The sequence below is a fragment of the Accipiter gentilis genome, chromosome 1, assembly GCF_929443795.1.
Source record: "Accipiter gentilis chromosome 1, bAccGen1.1, whole genome shotgun sequence".
Taxonomy (NCBI): Eukaryota; Metazoa; Chordata; class Aves; order Accipitriformes; family Accipitridae; genus Astur; species Astur gentilis.
In genome coordinates this window covers 46,887,415-46,906,713 of record NC_064880.1, presented here as the reverse complement: position 1 = coordinate 46,906,713, position 19,299 = coordinate 46,887,415, and the positions used below count along the sequence as shown (strand labels likewise).

At 37.1% G+C, this 19,299-nt stretch overlaps 1 protein-coding gene across 7 annotated transcripts in view; it reads left to right on the top strand.

Moving 5' to 3' along the window:
• NCKAP5 (NCK associated protein 5) overlaps positions 1-19,299 on the top strand; it is a 394,263-nt gene that overhangs the window by 274,002 nt on the left and 100,962 nt on the right. For all 7 annotated transcript variants that reach the window (XM_049805372.1, XM_049805332.1, XM_049805352.1 and 4 more), the window contains one exon: positions 18,232-18,300. In XM_049805372.1, coding sequence (XP_049661329.1) covers positions 18,232-18,300 — 69 coding nt within the window. The remainder of the gene's footprint in view (positions 1-18,231; positions 18,301-19,299) is intronic.

Here is a 19,299-nt window from a genome sequence, read left to right as displayed (position 1 = left end):
TTCATATAGAAGATGAAGACTATTAGGAATCTCTTCTGGGCAGAGAGTTAAATTCAGTTAGTATGTGATGAGTATTTAAGAGAAGAGAATGTACTTCTTGCAGACATGTAAAATATTGAGGATCTAAAAGGACTTTCTTTTTTTCTCTATCCTTTTGCACCTTTTTTCCTAAGCCAGTCAAAATTCATGGCAATTTCTTTTTTGGCATGCAAAAATCAAGAGGATCTAGTAGGGATATGGACTTACACAGAGATGTTGAAAGTAGCTCTGCCCATTGGATGTAGGAAGATCTGTTCAGATTTGCTCTGTTTTTCATTGTTGTAACCGTTTGCTGCTCTCATCAGAGAGAGACTGACGATCCACTCTTCCACCAAACAGTTCCATCTCCTGAAACGGGAGAGTGCCTTAATATAAATAAGTCTGTACATTAAGTCATTGCCTCCATGACTGGTGGAAGAGGCACGGTGGAGGCCTTTTCTTATCTGCATTTTTCTGACTATTCAGTTCAATGAAAGCTTAAAATACTTCGTTTCTAAAATCAACCGTGGTGCCTCCTGGGATTTTAGTCTGAGTAACAGATGGTATTGTTTTCTTTTCTAACTAAGTCTAGGGAAAAAAAAGAATATTGAATTGCATCTCCTATGAAGCACCACAGCAGTGGTTCAGAAGTTAAATGTTTTGGGTCACAACATGCAGAGGTTCTGAGTTTTTGGCACATGTTGGAAAAGGTAAAAACTTTCGGATGGACTTTCTGCTTTCTACTATGAGATACCCACAAAGCAGTAATCTGTTGAAATTTGCTAATTCAGCAAAGTGCTCAACAGAATATGCTCTGACTAGTGTTCCTATTCTGTTCAGTTTTAAAACTGCATTTATTGTTTTAAGTGTGACATCACATCATACCCCATCAACTACTTCTATAAAGGGAATTTTGCTGCATATCAGAATTTTTCTCCTTTAGCCTGCTCGTGCAGGTTTTAATTTAGGTTTTAATAAGTTACTAGCTTTCTAGCATCAGATATTTCAGTGCTCTTATCACACACATCAGTCTATCCAAGTGAGGTACAAGGCACATTGGAAAGGCAGAGTGAGTAACTTATGCTGTTCCTGATTTGTAGCTTCTCAAGGTAGAATGGCATAAAATATCCTTTTCCAGGGCAGTGAATTCAACATCTTCCAGATAGAAGAAACATTTCTTCTATGCAATTTTTAATTCACATTAATATTTTAGTCAGGATACTATTTAGAAAATCCTTTAGTTTACCTACAGTGTTGATTTTTTGCCTAAATTATGGTGCATGCAGTTGTGAAAATTATAGGTAAACTACAGGATCCTCAAGATAGTATATTGAGCTCTGAAATTTTTACAAAAAAATAAGGAGAACATAGATAAGCATTTAATATTCATTTTAGCACAACCAAACGTAATTGCATATATTTATTGTAAAAGCAGATTATAAATTCAGTTTTTTCTATGATATTCCAAATTCCAGCACAATGGCTCTTTTCTTACAGTTATGTACCACAGAGAAAGCTCTGTGGTACTTACTTGGCTGACATAACAAAAGCTCTTTAAATAGTTCAGAGTATTGAATATGGCTACAAAAATAATGATTTGGTGCCAGAAGGTCTGAGAAATAGGTGTAGTCAGTGAAAAAAGGTAAGTCACAGAAGTCAAGGAAAATCGTCTTGGTTTTATTAAACCTGTCAGATTTTCTGTATTGAAATAAATGTTAACCGTGTTCTGCAAAGAGTCCTTGCTAGGTTGCAGTGAAGGAATCTGATATTTCAGTCTGACTTTTATAATTTAAATAATGATAGTTTTTCAGTGCCCTTCTCTCCATGTATAGTGTGCCTTCTTGCACGTAATCAGTAGATAATGTAACTTACCTTTTTTAGCAATCAGGCATGTGGTACAATTGAAAAGTCACTCTCTTCGCTGAATGAAATGAGATTTTTCCAACACTATGTTATAGGTCTAGGTGACTGTGTTTATCCCAACACATCTATCATTTCAGAGAGTGAGGCTCAGTAGTTTTTTTAAATAGTTTCTATCGGGTATGCATTCCGGGCCCAGTTCTACACAAGCACTTCTGTGAGCCTTCTCATTGCTCACAGTGGCACTTCTTTCAGAGGAAAGATTCTGTGTGACAGAGATTTTAGAATCACGCCTTATAATTTTAATTTACATACTAATGCGTGCAATTTGGCTGACAGTAATGACAGTTGTATAGTTCATAAACTAAATAAATAGCTGCAGTTCATGTCAAACTAACATTATTAAGAAAAAAACAGTATTCTGTTGACATTCTCCACTGGCTGCATAGGAAATCCCAATTAATTTACCTCAGCTGTTAGAGCTGAATCCCTTACAACTCTTAAATAGCAAAGTAATTTCTCCCTTTTCATTTCTCTTTACTGGCCTTGGAAGGTGATGAAACAGTAATGAGGTCTGCATGGCGATGCACTTTTTCTTGATTTGATGGTGATTTCCTTTTTGTTCCTCTTGTAGAAATACAGAGTTGGAGATGATAGCTGGGATTCTGGACGTGGATAGTTACGCTCATATTACTAGAATAACTGGAGCTGTGCTGACTTCTGGCATATAAGGGTCTTGGCTTCTGTGTTGGCCACATGTGTCGGCCACATGTTTAACTACACATGTGAAATCCACATGATTAACATACTCATGAAATTCAATATTCACTGACTTTATTATGCAGCCACTTTTAATAGTCCACAGCAGAAAATACTCAAACAATTATTTTTAAGTCTGCTTAATCTGTCATGGTGACAAGCACAGATTTTAAGATTAGTTATAAATATATAAAGAGAATAGATAGATCAAATGTGGAGTAGTCTGACTTCAGTCCATTACGCATGGCTGATTTTCACTGACGGTTCCGCAGATGCCCGATTACTCACTAATTATTTAATTTCAGTGTATTGTCAAAACAGCTATACATGGCTACAATATAAGCTTATATGTGTGTGTGGACATGGATACCTGCATGCGTACATACATGTTTTAATGTATGTTTGTCTGGCTAAGATCTGCAGTACTATTAAATGCCAAGTAGAAGGAGAAGTTTGTTCTTCCATAAGGACAATCTCTTTTTTTTTTTTTCTGTTTTTTTTAATTGTATGTTTTCACATATTGCCCATCCCTGCCAGTTGTAAGTAGCCTTTCCCCGTATGGGGTCAGGGAGATCCTCCATTCCGTTTCGTCTCAGGCAGAGCACCTTTCCTCTGCTTCCCACGTCAAACAGCTCAAACAGGGGCTCTGCCCCAGGATAGTCTCTGTTCTGCCGTTTAGCAGAGTGCAGCTGTCACCTTCCCATTGAGACCAAGAACTGCCATCTGATCTTTTTGACGTATGTGCCCATGTTTCCTATGCAGGTGGAGAAATGATTAGATTGCCTGGCAGGGCTCTCCAGTTGCATCTGGCATATACAGGCACATAATGCCATCTAGAGGGCAGAGTTTCTTCCCTTCCTACAGGAGTACCTGTGGAAACTGCTGCCCTTCCATCACATGTGGCGACAGTGCGCATTCATCTTTGTGATTCATGCATTTTCCTAATCCTCTTCTGGTTAGTATGTACTCATACAAGGCCAAGACTTGGAAATTATTTAGAAGAGAAACGCTCAATTAGTAATTACAACTGTTTCCCTTTAATAAGCCTGCAGGTTTCCTTGTCTTCAATCAGCCAAATGGTCTGTTCCTCCAGAATAATCCTGATTTTAAATGCTCTGGGTCTCAATGTTTAAGTTCTTTAGGAAGAAGTTATTCGAAAAAGAGGAAGTGAGTAAGACCTAGGTTTGTGATTCAGCTTTTTGGTAAAATGTAAGAAAAAGAATACTTACAAATTGGTTACTTTGCTAGACAAAGTCCTCCGTAAAGTTATTGCAGCAACAGTTTCAGGTCAGCTGAAGAAATGGGTCTGAGGGTTGCGCATTATGCAAGACCTGTGCATTTAGACAGAAGCAGCTAAAATCTTCTTTTCTTGTATTGCATCTCTTCCACTGAAATACTTCATTAGCATTTCTCTTAACAGTTTATGGTAAGCCAGAAATGAGCAGAGACGGGCTTTTCAGTGAAGAGGTCATATGGCTGAAACAGCTAAAGTTTCGCCTTACTTGCCTCTTAATATCTCCTTCTTTTTCTTCTTTTAAAACTGATGGAGTTTGCTTCTTTAGACCGTAGGCATGTGCCAGAGAAAAGCCTGTTGCCTTCTCCTTGATAATATTCTTCAGTCCTGTATTGCATTTGCTGTCATTATAATTTAACTGCTATTATCAATGACAGTTGTAATAATCTTTTTCTTAAATAAGCAATGAAAGTTCTTTCTGTAACCTTAAATCTGATCTGTATCATCACGAAAACAATTGTGTTAGACATTGTAGTGTCTCAACAGTGCCATGCAGAGATAGCTGTTCCATACTTACATACATTAATTTGATTAAATTAAGGCAGGATGAGTGAAACAGGGAAAGAGGCCGTGTTACAAGCTTTGTAAACAATACAGTCTTTTTATATAGTGCCCTGCCATGCAAGATAGTTCAGGTAGCAAAAGTAGCATGGCATAGTTTTCATTTGAACTTATTAACTTCTTGAAATCCAGGGTATTAGCCCCAGCAGAACAATGCATTAGCACCCTCAGCCACCTTTAGTGGATCTTCACAGAGCTCCTTGGTGTAGTGGTGACGTAACTTCACTGCTAAGGAAACAGCTTGTGTCTTCCTCTTGGCTGCTCTTGGTGTGACAGAATATTTTTTTTTTCCATTCCAGTGGTGGTCGTCTTTGTACTCTTTTTATCAAATATTTTGTCCTTCACAGTGACCCCAGGGTGACTATTCAAAATTTTACCCGATTAGATGGGTAAAAACAGGTATTCTTACTTCATTGTGAAAAATGACTTGCTAGTATTGGGCAAAACCTGTATTTTTCACAGAGAAATTGAATAGAAATAAGAGATGAGAACTTCTCATGTTTTTAAGCAACGGATTTGCCCTGCTAGTGACCTCTGCCAGGCAGGAATATTTCCCAATTGCAGGCCAACCTGACAGAGCAATAATGTGATCGATCCTAGGTATATATTACATTGCATAGTATTTCATACATTGATTTATTTTTGTTCTTTTCTCCGCATTTTCCCTTTAGGCCAATCGATTAATCACTGATACTGCTCGTGAACAGCAGCTTGGAATAAGATAACAGCAACATTTTCTCATGTTTGATACTAGTGTTAGTTTATTTGGCTACAGAATTTGGACATGTGAAGATGGGTGCAGTTCCCGTAGCTGCACTTGGGTGCTGCTTACTTAGGTATGATGTGAATTTGGCTCATTATGTAGATCAAGGCCGGGCTGTTGGGCTGCTGCTGCTGTGCTTTTCATGCCTGAGCTTCTTACTGGAGCACCACTGAATCCCATGAACATTGACTTAATGTATGTTACCTGTGAGACTGTTACTGTCATCCAAAGCTTGTTTTTTTAAGAACTTATACAGTTTGCTGCATTGTCCCAAGGTGTGTGGTCTAAGGCTTCTCTTGGATCTCCTAGGGATGTAGTTTACCAGCAAATATGAGTACAAAGAACAAAATCTGAGATAAATTTTATATGCTGAAGAGCAAGGTTAAGTAAATAATTGGGAAGTATGTAGTATTGCACAGTAACACTTAATAATATATAATGAAAATAGAATTTACTTTCCATGTAGCTGGCTTTAATGTATATGTTTCTGTATAGTTTCATATTTTCTATTTTCATAAAGTACAAAGCTGTAAAATTATCCAAGTAAAAAAATGCCTCTGGCACATCTCTGTTGTATGCAGGAAAAAGCCTTCCCAACAGGCCTGTCTTTTACTTTGGTGTTATGGCGTATGTTCTTGGCCTGGCGGTGGACTTCCTTAGGTCTGCCACTATTAATTTAGGATCTGAAGATAGCCTATTATGATTATTTGTCTGACTTAGCAAGCAGTGCGGCATAACAGGAGCAGATCCTCAGAGCCGAGCTGTTTGTGCTAAGGACCTGATGTCCACACTGTGTACATTTGGGGGAGTTTACTTTGGCTGAGCTCTGGTGAAGCCCAGCAATGGTTGGAGTTCCTCTTCCAATTTCATGTACAAGAAACCCAGTCCATTGGCTCCAAGGCCACACGGCGGTGTGAATTGTAGCCTGGTCAGTGTGATGATCAGAAAAATCACTTGAGAAGGACACTCACTGTTCATCCAAGCCAAAAAGCCAGTGTAGGTGCACCTGATGTGAACCAGCACAATAGGAGAAATTTCATATATCTAGTTAGGATAACATTCGGGTATTGCCACATCAGACAGTTTCTAAAGGATCCTCATCCCTCTGCATCCATCTTCTCTGAAGTGAGCACAGTCTGCAGGGCATAAAAACCAGATGCAACTCCAAACTGTTGAAGTTTTTAAAAGAGACAGAATTTGTGGTCTGGGTGGTTGTTCTTTTGAGCAAAATACAATTACTCTGCAAATTCACTATTCCACTCTAAAAGATTAAAAATTAAATGAATCAGAACTTTTAATTTAACAAATGTCAGTGCAGAAATAAACCTACCGCATATTGCTGTGTGGAATGAGGTGCATTGTTTGCTACTTACTGTGCCTATAAAAACAAAAAAGAAAAATGTTCAAAGCTTTCAGGAGAAGCAAGGTGATGTTTGCAAATAGAGTTTTATTTCAGTTAGCAAGAAATGAACAGTAATTTTGTGATTCAGTTATTAGAAGTTAGCTATTGGCTACAAAACAATTGCTGCATGTTATATGGCATTTGATCCTATTTGTAATACAGTGCACCAATACCTGTTCTGCTTCGCTTCGCTTCGCAACTCCTAGCTGGAAGGGAGAGAAATAACTGAAGCCATCAAAATAAGTTCATTTTGAAATACCTGGGGCAGTTGACTTATGGGTGCCTTCTGATGAAGAAAGTGAAATTGCAGGAAACATTGCCTTCAGTGCTCCCATGTAGTTAAAAACAGAGAAACTTGTTAAAAATTTATGTTATGAATTGTGAAACAGTTGACATTAATAGCTTATTGTGGTGGAAACCTTTTAACTCCAAGTCTTTAAAGGAATAGAGTGAAATGATTCATCAAAGGAGAAGGAAAATAATGCGGTTTATATTTTATTATGTTTAAAAATATTTTGTGACAATATCAATTATAACCATGTAATACTTTAAATCTATTGCATAGTATAGCAAAGAAAAGTCATTCTTTTTCTCAGAATTCAAATAAAAATAAACTCAAGGGATATTTTTAAAAAGGAAACCAGTTGTATATTTTTTCCCATTTCATAAAATGTCATACCTGTTTCTCTGAAGAAGAAAAAATCAGATTTTCCCACTTAAAGAAGCATTGGATAACAGGGAACTGATATGAGTTTCCCATCACACAGCCAGTGAATGTGACATTTAAGCATATGGGATCAGTGTTTTCCAGGCTGTCAGTTTAAATCACTTTATTTCAAAATTATTTTTGTTTGAACTAAATGAAGAAACGCAGGATAAATAATTGGGAAAAAAATATTTCTTGATAAAAATTCAGCATCTGCTTTGTCTGAAGACAGAGCAAAACATCTGTTGTTTCACCTTGCAGTGAGAGCCAAAATAATAACTGGTTATGGGAGACAATTAATAGTGTTGTTGATTATACATTAAAAGACACATGGGGAAAAAGGCAGGAATGCATTAAAGTTTTGAATCTTCTCTTTCTACCATAAACCCCAAGCACACTTAATTGCTTAGTTTCCTGGGGGGAGGGGAGTGGGTGAGTGGGGAGGAGGTTGGTGTTGGTGTTCCTTGAAGATAGTGCCAAATTTACCTCCAAATTTGAACTCTTTACTATCATTTAATAACAGCCCTTCAGTTCAGGTGCATGGAGCAGCCTAGAAGTACCAGTTATGGCATGAGGGCCATTTTTCACATTGACCTATGAAATTATATTTCATGTTCATTCCAGTGATGTTAGAAAAAATATATAAAAGCCACTTTAAAGGAGAAGAGCTGCGCTTGATAGATAGAATTTCTAGAAATTAAAAAAAAAAAAAAATCCTGTATATACATATGTGTAATCCTTGGCTTCTTGGTACTTAATTTCAAGGTTTTCTACTTAATTCCATTGACTATAATTTTTAATTTATCTTAGTTTCTAAAGAAAAATGTCACTTTTTAAAAAATTAATTAGATGCTAAAATTACTTTCTATTCCTGAATTGAATATTTTATAGTGTGACCTGCCAAAATTTGAAAAGGTAAATTAAATTTGTGAAAAGGAATAGCTAAATTCTTGAATTTCAACTTTTGAAGAAAATGAGCTTAAGGTCTTTGTGGCTTATTCCTATATTTAGATATTGAGTTGTGTCCTGTAAAGACAAACTGTTGGTCTCTTGGGCTGCTTTTTGCATACCCGCTTCCCAGCCCCATGAATCGGTAGTAGTGTTGCCTGTATTTCCTATGAACATCTCAGCCAAACAAGTGGGGAAAAATAAGAAATTAGTTCTGTTAGAATAAAGTTGCCCAAAGATTAATTTTCATACATAGATCTGAAATGCCCTATTCTTTTAAACTTTATATTAGATTAACCTTGAAGTTGAGTATTCTACTCAGGAAGGTGTGGATAATGGAAACACAGAAAGTAGGAAACTGTCACTGTGTCAGTAACCTCATGGTCAAAATGGCAAAGGTTGGAAGGCTAACTTATTTAAAGTAAATTCTGAAGTTGCCTTTCTTATTGCTTGAAAAACTCCTGAAAGTATATGAGTTTTCCTCAAGATCTGAATTTCAAAAATACAAAAACAAACAACCCTTCTGTTTTGTGATTAGGCAAGTGAATTTTTTAAAAAGTTGTTCCCATATGTATCATTTCAGAAGGATCCAAAGCCCTGGAAGTATTTCCGCTGGTTTTAATGTCACATTTAAATTTGATCAAAATCTTCTGCAAAATGTTTCCTGACAAATCAAAGCAAATACTTTGTTTGAAAATGGCTGCACTGAGTGTTTTTCATCAAGCTTCAGTGTTGGATGTCTAGATAGTCAACTAGTCTTTACTAATTTCAAAGAATTAGGATTTTCCCTGGAGAGTGTGGTCTTTTTGCAAGAAAAATTGAAACAAATGTAACTGACCAAATGTGATACGATTAATTCATGTAAGAGTTTTCAGATATTTATGTACGTGTTAATTGCAAGTTGATATTAAACACAAAATGCCCTTGAAGATGAGTCAGGTCCACACTGCATGCCTTTATCTGCCTGTGTTAATTGTAAGAATCTTAGTTTCACTTACAATTTCAGGATCTCATACTTTTTTCATGGACCAGGGATTTTATTTTTAGTTCTTTGATAGAGGAAATAACTGCCTGTTAATATTACATGGGGAAGCACAGTAAGTCTGTCAGAGTGAAATGCTCTCAGTTCTAAAGGGAGAACAGTTCCATAAAGGAACAAATCACTTAAGAGAAAAGAAAAGAACGAGATGGAACAGCTGCCTCTGGTTCACTGTTTGCAAGGGGAAGGATCACCAAGTGTAAATATTGGAAAATCAGAAAATAAACAAATTTCACGACATACACACGCCATTCCTTGCATAAAAATTCAGTCTTGCGTCTTACATTTGTGTGATGGCATCGTGGCCTGTATCATTGTGCCCGGCTGCACGCTTCTAGGGAGACCCCCTGTGCTGTTAGAACGGTGACGGCGTGGGGAAAGGTGAATGCGGTTCAGCATTCCTCCTTCCTGACTGCCCAAGTCAGTGTTGCTGTATGACAGGATTGGCATCATATAGCTTCATGGGTCTGCCTGCCTGTGAGTGAGAGGGCTTTCTCTTGTCTGGCATTCTACCCCTCATTAATAGCAGCTGCTTCTCTTTTGGCAGCCTACGAGTATTGTTTGTGGACGGTGAGTGCCTTGGTCTCTGTGAGAGCAATGTGTCGCACTGAGGCACACAGCTCAGCCCTTTATTCAGAGGATGAGTGGAAAAAAAAGGAGTCTTGCTGGGACTTCTGCTTTTCCGTGCTTGTACTGCTATGCTTTATCAAGTGTATATGCATTATATAAAGCATCATCGTGCAGTATGTATGTCTTTAACTTCAGGAAATACACACAGCTTTATGCTGCCTGTCCCTGCTTATTTAGATCTCTTTTACTCCTCCTCCTCAAAAACTGTTTTGTATGTGATCATTTGGAAGAATTTGGGGGGAAAAAAGGGCATCCTTCGTGATTTTAAGCTATTTGTTCAAAGGCTTTACCTGTGGGTATATTGTAAGTCTATTATGTTCTCTGTAAATAATGGTAGAATTTGCTGTTTTCTACAATTTGCATGCAGGTAAACATACAAAGCTATTATTGATATATCTGTTAGTAGCCTAGATATTTATTTGCTGGAAGATAAGCCTGGGCTTATAATGCAGTGTGTTTTGCTAGATCTATGCCTAACCTTCTCTTTAAAATGTCAACTCCAGACATTTCTGTGGTGTCAGAGGGAAAATGTTGAAGGTGTTAAAGGCTTGTCATTCATAGCTACTTCAGAGTTAACCAAAATAAAATAGACAAATATTGCCATTCTTGAACCAGTTAAAAATTTCCAGCCCCAAATTCAGAAAAATAAATTAAAAAGAAGTAAAGGTATTTCAGACACATTCCAAGGAATATGAGGTTTACTTTTAGTCATTTTTAGGAGACCGTCTCATCAACAGTGTATGAATCTCATTTGGGTTTGGTTTGTTTGATTCAGCTCCTGAAGTTCATGTGTTTATCCAATATGAGTAGATTTGAAGGATTAAATTCTAGTTAGTCCCTTCTTTCAAAGAGGAGGCTTCGTAATTTAGGTCGTACACCCGTTGTTTCTTCTCATGGGAACTGGGAAACGCTTGACAGAAAGCCTAAGAGCTCTGTGGTTAGGAGCCCTGTACGGGACCCTGGCTGGGAGTCTGTCCCTGCGATCTACTGCAGATCTGCAGATAAATGAGCAAGTTCTGTTTTCTGATCTCTGGTAGCATGAAATCCCTACAATTTTTAAAGCTGTTACATCATTTCTGGTGTCAGTTCACATTTAAATACATTAATTGGCTCATCAGTGGTTGGTAAAACATCATATGCAGCTGCACAAACCTTGGGCTGCTTTTTGTTAGGAACATCTAAACCCAAGTTTTTATGTAATCTTAAGTGGTTAGCTTTCTGATGTTCAATAAATATCTTCTGATTTCTAGCACAGATTAGAAGGAGGAGGTTATACTGCTCTCTGTGAGGCTACAAACTCATTTTATTGGTAGCACAGCTATAGCATAGCATTGCTTGTGAGAGACTGCTTTTAAGATCTGTTGGTGGCTTGTTCTAATGTCACTATGTTTTTGTGTCAGTAAAGAATGAAAAAATGTATTCTTGAAATTTTGAATTGCAAGAATGATCCCTAACAGTACTGCCCAGTAAGGTTTAATGTGGCCTTTTTATAGACAGAATTATAATTAACACTTGTATGGTTCTGTATTTTATAATTTAACATCACATACATGTTGCTTTCATGCCATATTTTATCCAAATTGAGCAGTGGCTGAGTATTGCAGATCAAATGTGTCAAACGTTTTAAGTGTGGTTAAAGAGAATAGGCTATTTTATCATGCTGAAAAAAAATTGGAAAATGATGCAGCTGAGAAGGCTAAGGGCCCGTGTGTTTTGAAGCAAGAAGCCTGGCTGTCATCATATCACTAATTTGTCCTTTTGGGTTTTTTTTCCCCCATCTCCATGAGCCAGAAGAAATAGTTAAGACTAGGACATTTGAAAAAGCATACAGCAATATTTTGTTAAGTATTAGTCTGCTAAATTCACTATTTATTTCATCAGTAGCTAGCACTCTCCAGTCTCAGTTACTGTCCTGGGGATAGGGGGCCAGGGAGCAGAGCTATAGCACGTGGGCTGCAGTTCAGCAGGGAGACGCTGCATGGTCGCTCCAGTGTTGCTCTGTTGTGGAAAGTGTAAAGCAGAAGGTGGAAACATCCAAATGTTGACAGACGGGTCATGAGGTGCAGTTCCCATTTTACTCCTAGCAGAGAGCTGTCTATAGCAATATAAAAGACACTGCAAAGTGGTCAGTGGAAATGCTTTTATAGTGCTAGAATTAAATTAAGGCTTTTGTTGCTATAATTATGTTGATTTAAAAACACAAACGTCATTTTCAGTACTTTTAACCAGCATAACCATGGTGTTAAACTTTTCTTTTACAATTTCTTGGGTTGGTCTTTCAAAGGATGAATTTCCTGTGTAACATGGACAGAATAATACAAAGAGTTTCCTGTGGCCAAAGGTATGGAGACGGTTAAGTGGTAAACTCTTCCTAGAACAGCAGCTTACTGAAAAAATGCCATAAGGACCTAAGGAAAGATTGCAACAACATTACTTCTTACTTTACCAACAACAGGCTTTGACCTAGATTTTGACCTCTCATGTGTGCTGTATGAAGCCGTGACCACAAAAACATACAAAATCAGAGGCTGAAAGCAGGGAAAAATTGCTAGGCACATTTGAAGTGCTTGGACAGCTGTTAATACACTGCATAGGGCATGACAAATGAATGTCTGTGTAAATCAATAAAGCTTTCTATAAATGGACAAATGGTTTAGTATGAATAACAAAGAAGTGCACATGGTAACTGGTGTTGTAGCATTCTGTCAGGGATTTTAAAGTTCACTGTCATAACTTTGTTCCTCTTGACCTTTATTGATGATACCTTCAAAGCACGTTGAGCTGCTAACTTGACGTACAACCTTTAGACCTTCGTCTCCTGCCCATGGCAGGGGAGGCATACTAGATGATCTTTAAAGGTCCCTTCCGATCCAAACCATTCTATGATTCTACGATCTCCTTTTCCCTTAGTGCAAAATACATACTACTCTCTGCTTTCTTCTCTCTTCCTCCTTCCATCCTTCTGTTTTTATCTCAACTCTGCAATGGTTGAGTAAGGAAAACTGTCTTGTACGTGCTTCTCTTTCATTCATGCGTTCTAGTAGAAAATTCAGTGGTTTAATTCATTTCATTGTGGTTATAAAAGTGTAGAGGATTGTCTGTTGAAGACTTCCTAGTAGGTACATGAAATAATTCTTCACATAAAGATCCCCATGCGCCAAGTACATCCTAATTCATAAATCTTTGGAACAGGCTAGCTAGATAACAAAATGTTGTTCCTGTTCTCTTGACTTAAAAAATCAAGGTACAGAAAGGTAAAGTTTAAACTTCTTGAAAAACACTTCAGGGACTTAAATCCAAATCTTATTTTCAAACATGATTTAAGCACTTCAGTTCACTCTTTCAAGAAGCACACAGAGATGGCTTTTGCAGGATGTTAAGTGAAAGTTGTCTTCTAAAGTGGCACTTAGAGAGGCAGATCTGGAGGAGGTATGGATGTCTCATGACATTCTCATACATGAGATTGTGTCTGCCACTTCTACCAAACACAGGTAAATGTTGAACAAAGTATAGTTAGTAGACAATCCTTAACCTGTTGTAATAATCCTCTCAGTTTAAAAGAGTTAAAAAGAGTTAAAAACAGTTAAAAAGGAAGAGGAGAGAATGAAGAAATCATCCTAAACGTCTGTAGCAATGTAAGAATATATATATTAAGTATATATGTATTACAGCTCTTTGTAGTCTGGTGCTGTTATTCAGCTGAAAGGTGCCGTCATCTATGACTGTAGGTGAGGACTGAACCCCCCAAAAAGTATCAGATTTGGCGCAGTGAAACTGGTGGGAGATCTCATGCTCTGACAATGTGACTGTGAGCTGGAAAGGAGCAGAGCACTTTTTGGCTCAGAGCCTACTGATAATGAATACTTTTGGGGAGACAAGAAGCCTGGCTGCTTTGGGGCAGGGCGGGGGGGGCGGTTGTATTTGTTTTTTTCCTATGACGCAAAAAGCTGTAGCGTCTTTTGTTGTTCATTACCAAAAAAGTAAATACGACCACATTAAGGATATATTTGAGATGCATTTTAGACTTTAGGTGAAAATGCATTTTCCCAAGAATTTAAAGTTTAGGTGGTTATTCTGCCTGAATGGATGCTTCCTGTGTTTTGGTGTTAAGGGTATACTAAAGTTAATTATCATGACCATTTTAGAACTTTTTTTTAGAATTGCAATTAATTGGCCTGCCTTTACTAATCCAGTGTTAACACGTTTATAGAAACATGAAAAAGGCTAAGGCTGCCGTCTGTCTTCTTGTTTCTTCTATAGCACAAATCATTGTGAACCAAGGAACTTGCCCTTGCCCCAAAGAAATTTTTAAGGAAACACTGTGTATCATGAAACAAATAGAGTTTGTTTCGTTGCACCTGACTTGCATCTATATTCATGTGAAATAAATGGCAAATTCTTACTGACTTTAACAGGAACACGACTAGACCTCAGTGCATCAGGTGTGTAGTCTGTCTGTTACTAGCCTTGAATAACTGTGCAAACAGCTGGCCCACAGGAGAAAATACAGTGTTCTTCAACATCTAGGAAGGAGAAAGTTCTTAGCTGACCTAAAGATAATTTCCATCATTGCTAGGGCTATGGTTTCCATCCTGAGAAGGGGACTAAAATCAGAGCAGACAAAGTCACTCATAATGACTGTATCTTAGCAATGGTATCAATACAAGGCAACCTCTTTTTATAAAGTAGTCTGAAGTTTTCACTTTCAAATTAGTTTTCCATAAGCGCAGTCTCACAATTCAGAGCAAAGTTGTCTCTAATTTAGGCAGTTGAAGGCAGTTTAGCATTAACCAAGTCATGACTGAAATCTTCAAATTTTCCTATGTTTGGAGAGGCTCTTGTGCAAAATAATTTCTTCCAAATTGGAACGAGGAAGTACCTCTGTTTTGACATTTTAGGATCCTTGAATCTATAATGATCCAAAGGCAACATGTAGTGTTTCATTTAATGGTAAGTTAGGCCACAGTTACTTTTGGCTGGCTGAATGATACTGTGCTTTGAGAGCTGACCCCCCCAAGAAAAGACATTCTTGCCTGTAGGCGCTGGTGGCAGGCATTGAAGGTTCTTGCCTGCAGCAGTTTGCTGGGCTGCATCACTTTCAGTGTTCGTGAGGCTGAGGGACAGAGATGCTTTATTTCTATGTGTAACATAAAATATACATAAATTCCTAGAGGACAGCTATACCTAAAACTGGAAATTACTGTAGAAATCAGTTGATATCCAAGAGTACTGTTCTCAGTAAGCTAATTTTTTTCCTGCGTGGTCCCCTGCTAGGTTATGTATGGGAGAAGTGACTGCATTAGGGGTCAGGACTTCTCTTCCACTGCCTCTGGTTTCTGCAAGTGTGCAATAGCTTTCAAGCTGTGAGAAGCGTTGGCTTCTTATTGTGGCTTAGCCTAGTGTAAGTATGGCCTGAAAATAAAAATGAAAATAAAATATAATCGTGGTTTCCTCCAAGGAGACCTACTTTGCTTAACTGGAAAAAGATGCCTAGGATATGCAATACTGGAGGTAGGCAGATCCCTCTGAGTGAAAATTGAGTAGACTTAAAATAACATCAAAACCAAGTGGTTTCTATTAAATAAATGAAAGTTTGGATTAGGAGGGGTTTTGAGGCCACAAGTGCTATTACAAATTTTCCAAATAAATACTTTGGGGGGAATGAGGACTATTATCAAGTATTCAGTTGCAATATAGAGTGATGTAGTATATCAAGTACTGGTTTCCCCATGTTGTGGGAACTGGCACGGGATCTTGAGCAAAGTCAGTCAAGTGTTCCTTTCTAGACCAGTCCTCATTACATAAATGCGAAATAAATAGGCATGATTTGCTTGGCAATCATGAAGCACAGAAGTCAAGCTAACATTGACTGCATTACATCTTTTCACTAGACTTTCGAAGCCAGTGGTGTGAAAAAGGGTTTTATTATACAGATGTTTCCACTGTGGCTTGATAAGAGAGGAAATGTAACATTTATTTATAATGCTGTCAAGTTCAGATTTCCTAATTTTGGTAGCCTGTTTGTAAAGGAGTAGCTCACTGAAATCAGAGATTCAGCTAACAGATCCAAGAAGACTAAGTTTCTATTTTATAGCCTTACAACATTCAGAAAAAAATTGGAATAAGAGAAATACAGGGAGCTCTTGAGGTATTTTGTATAGTACAACTGTGTGTTGTAGTTCTTTTAGACGTCTCTATATGGGAGCAGTCTGCCCTAACTATTTTAGGATAAAATCATGCAATATCTTTTTATGTTAGTGAAAATGAAAATTAAAAAAATTAAACCCATAGATATACCAAGATGTGTGAGTTAAAGGCTGTGCAGACTAATCCTTTAATGATTGCTTTGAAACAGTAAGACGAAGTTATCTTGGATGGCATTTTAGGGTGATACTCATAGAGAAAACATCTGAAAATCTTTAACTCAAATACATTTTTATGTAGCAATCATATCTTTATTTTTATCAATCAATCTGCAAGAATGTGTCTGTAAAAGCAAACTGGTAACTGTATGTGATAGCCTCTTCGGTATGGAGGACTATTTACCCTCCAGGTTCTGATTTCTTACTGCTGCTTTTTGTTTTGCGGCTTCTGCTTCTACTTTGCTACTTACTTCTGCATCTGTACTTTTTGCTGCCTCATCTCACAGTGCTCTCTGCAGGATCACCCATAGACTTTTTATAGCCATATGTTGAATTCATTGGTAAGTGACATTGTGAAAATATGATGCAGAGCATTTTACCATCTTTGCTGGCTTTGATTGTACCCTCAAGATAAAGCACTGATTCCATACAGTTGTTTATTTAGACTTGTAAATAAGTAAACTCTATATGCCCTTGTTTCTTACCACCCGTTTATTCTTTACTCTCTTTCAATATGCTGGATAATTATGTATGTTTACTTTTTCTTCCTAATCTTATTTTTAGGATTTAGCTGAATTTGAAATTGTTATTAATGAATCAATTTATTGAACTTTGGGATTTTAATTTTGTTGAATCATTGACTTTTCTTAACTAGGAAGAGCAAACTGTGCATCATTCAACAGAATCTTTCCGTACAGTACATTACATTAAATTTTTCTCTAAAATTATAAATGTTAACTATATTTATGGCTGTTGTTTTATATAACCATAATTCTTTCAAAACAGCATTTTTTTAACTTTCATAGGTTGACAGAAGGTTAAAGTGAAGCAAGTAATGTAAATTGTATAATAGCCGTAATTATGTGAATGCATTGATTTTGGTGTTACAGTTACGTGATGTGAAGTTATGCATGGGAGGCAGAGAGGTTTCTAGACCCAGTTTTAACTCATGGATTTTTATGTATTGTTTTAGTTTCTCAGTCTTGAAGAGAAGACTAGTTGAAACTTGCTCTGATGCAGCTGTATACGGTGCACCTTAGAGATTTTCCTTTTCCAATACTGTAAGAATTCCTAAAGTCGAGTCATAATATATAGAAAAATACATTGATTTACTGTAATTTACATACCAGATTGTGCCATTTTGAAGTTTGCACTATGCAAAAATATAAGTGTAATGAAAATTAAAGATAGATGAAAGGCACTACTATACATGAAGCTTTATCATATTTAAACTGACATATGTGAGGGAAAAAAATTCTGACTTTAAGATTGCATTTAGATGTAGTAAAATACCTCTCTCACTCTTGAATGACAGGATTTGTTTTTTAAGTAAACACTAATAAATTTATCTGGTTCAGTTAAAGGGTGTAATTCATGCGTTAGCTGCAGTATGACCATTGCATCTGGAGTTACCCACTGCAGAAATCAGGCTTATGAAGACCTGCCACAGTTAAAAGTTTACATAAGATTGCTTTTGTTTCCTTTGGATAGTAGCTGCCACTGTTTGCTTCCAAGTGGCTTTCTCAGATAGCAAGTTTACTCTAAACAGAAAAGGGGGAAGAAGAAAAGATATACCAATATCTTACATAGTGTTTCATTGGCAACTGTATTGCACCTGACAAGATGAGAGCATGGACATACTTGGAATATCTGCTCTGATATTGTTCTAAATTGTAATGCATGGTGTGAATAATCTCATAAATGAATGTCGCTTCTGTTTTTACTCAAAATACTAACTTGTAGCAAAATAAATTGTATGGTGCTTTTTATTCTGGATCTTGAAAAAGCCCACAAAGTAAGCACCATGAGAATTTTTATGAATTGTCATGTAGTACAAGATAGCCTTTGATTAATTTACATATTTATTTATTTATTCTATTTTACTGTAGGCAGAGAATTCAGCACTGGCTCTGGAAAATGAAAATCAGAGGGAACAGTATGAAAGATGTCTTGATGAGGTAAGGTAGATAAAAAGGTTGTTCTTACCTGGTACTATAATTAAATTAATAGAAATGAATCTCTCCCTCTCTTATAAGGTTGACATTGTTCTGCCATTTTCTAGTATTACCTCATTCTAATTAATTCCAAGAACATGTATCTGGCAGTCATAGATATTGTTCTCCATGACCTCTGCTGTAAATCCTGTTTTGACCACACCTCTTCACCAAAAAGTTGATATCCCTATGACCAATATCTGGAACTGGTTTGCTTTCATTAGGAGGAGAAAATGATTATTTGCCTCTGTAGAGTGGAACACAGGTGGCAGCGGCTTCTTCCATCAAAAGTCCCCCAGCTTTCCTATGCAATGTATTCTGTAACCAGGGATTTTAGTCTCTTAGCCCCCCCTTTGGATTACATACACAGCTTTTTATGCTGGGTTTTTTCTAGCTGTTGGCTTATTTCTACTACATGGCTCAGCTTCTGATCAGACCTTCCAGTTACAGCTACAATATAATTCACCCATCAATTACTATCTGAGCACTCCAGCAATGCTTACTGTTCCAGAAATGTCTAGGATATTCCATTGCTTGCAGCTTTCTCCATATATATACTGATGCTTACTTGTTCCTCGCATTTATCCTGAAATAAGGCTCTTCAGCATATGCAAGAGTTTAAAATAGTTTCAAGACTTTTAGTAGCTCGAAATGTTACTTAGTAGAAATCATTTACCCATTCCATAATAAGAATGCGTAGTAGCATAAGTAGTTAGCTAACATGCAAACAAAACAAAACAAAAACTACACCACCTTCTCAGCTGTACCTCTGAGAAAAGAGTGCATGACTGTGCAAGCCACACATAGCAGATGTCTTCATACCAGGTTTTTTAATTTTTAATCAACATTTGCTGAAGTGTTACTGGCATGAGCAATACAGCTCTGGTACAAGAAGCCTCCAGTTTAGTGCAAATTTTCATCAGCAAATCCGCACTTTTGCCACTATAGCATATTTTTATGAGG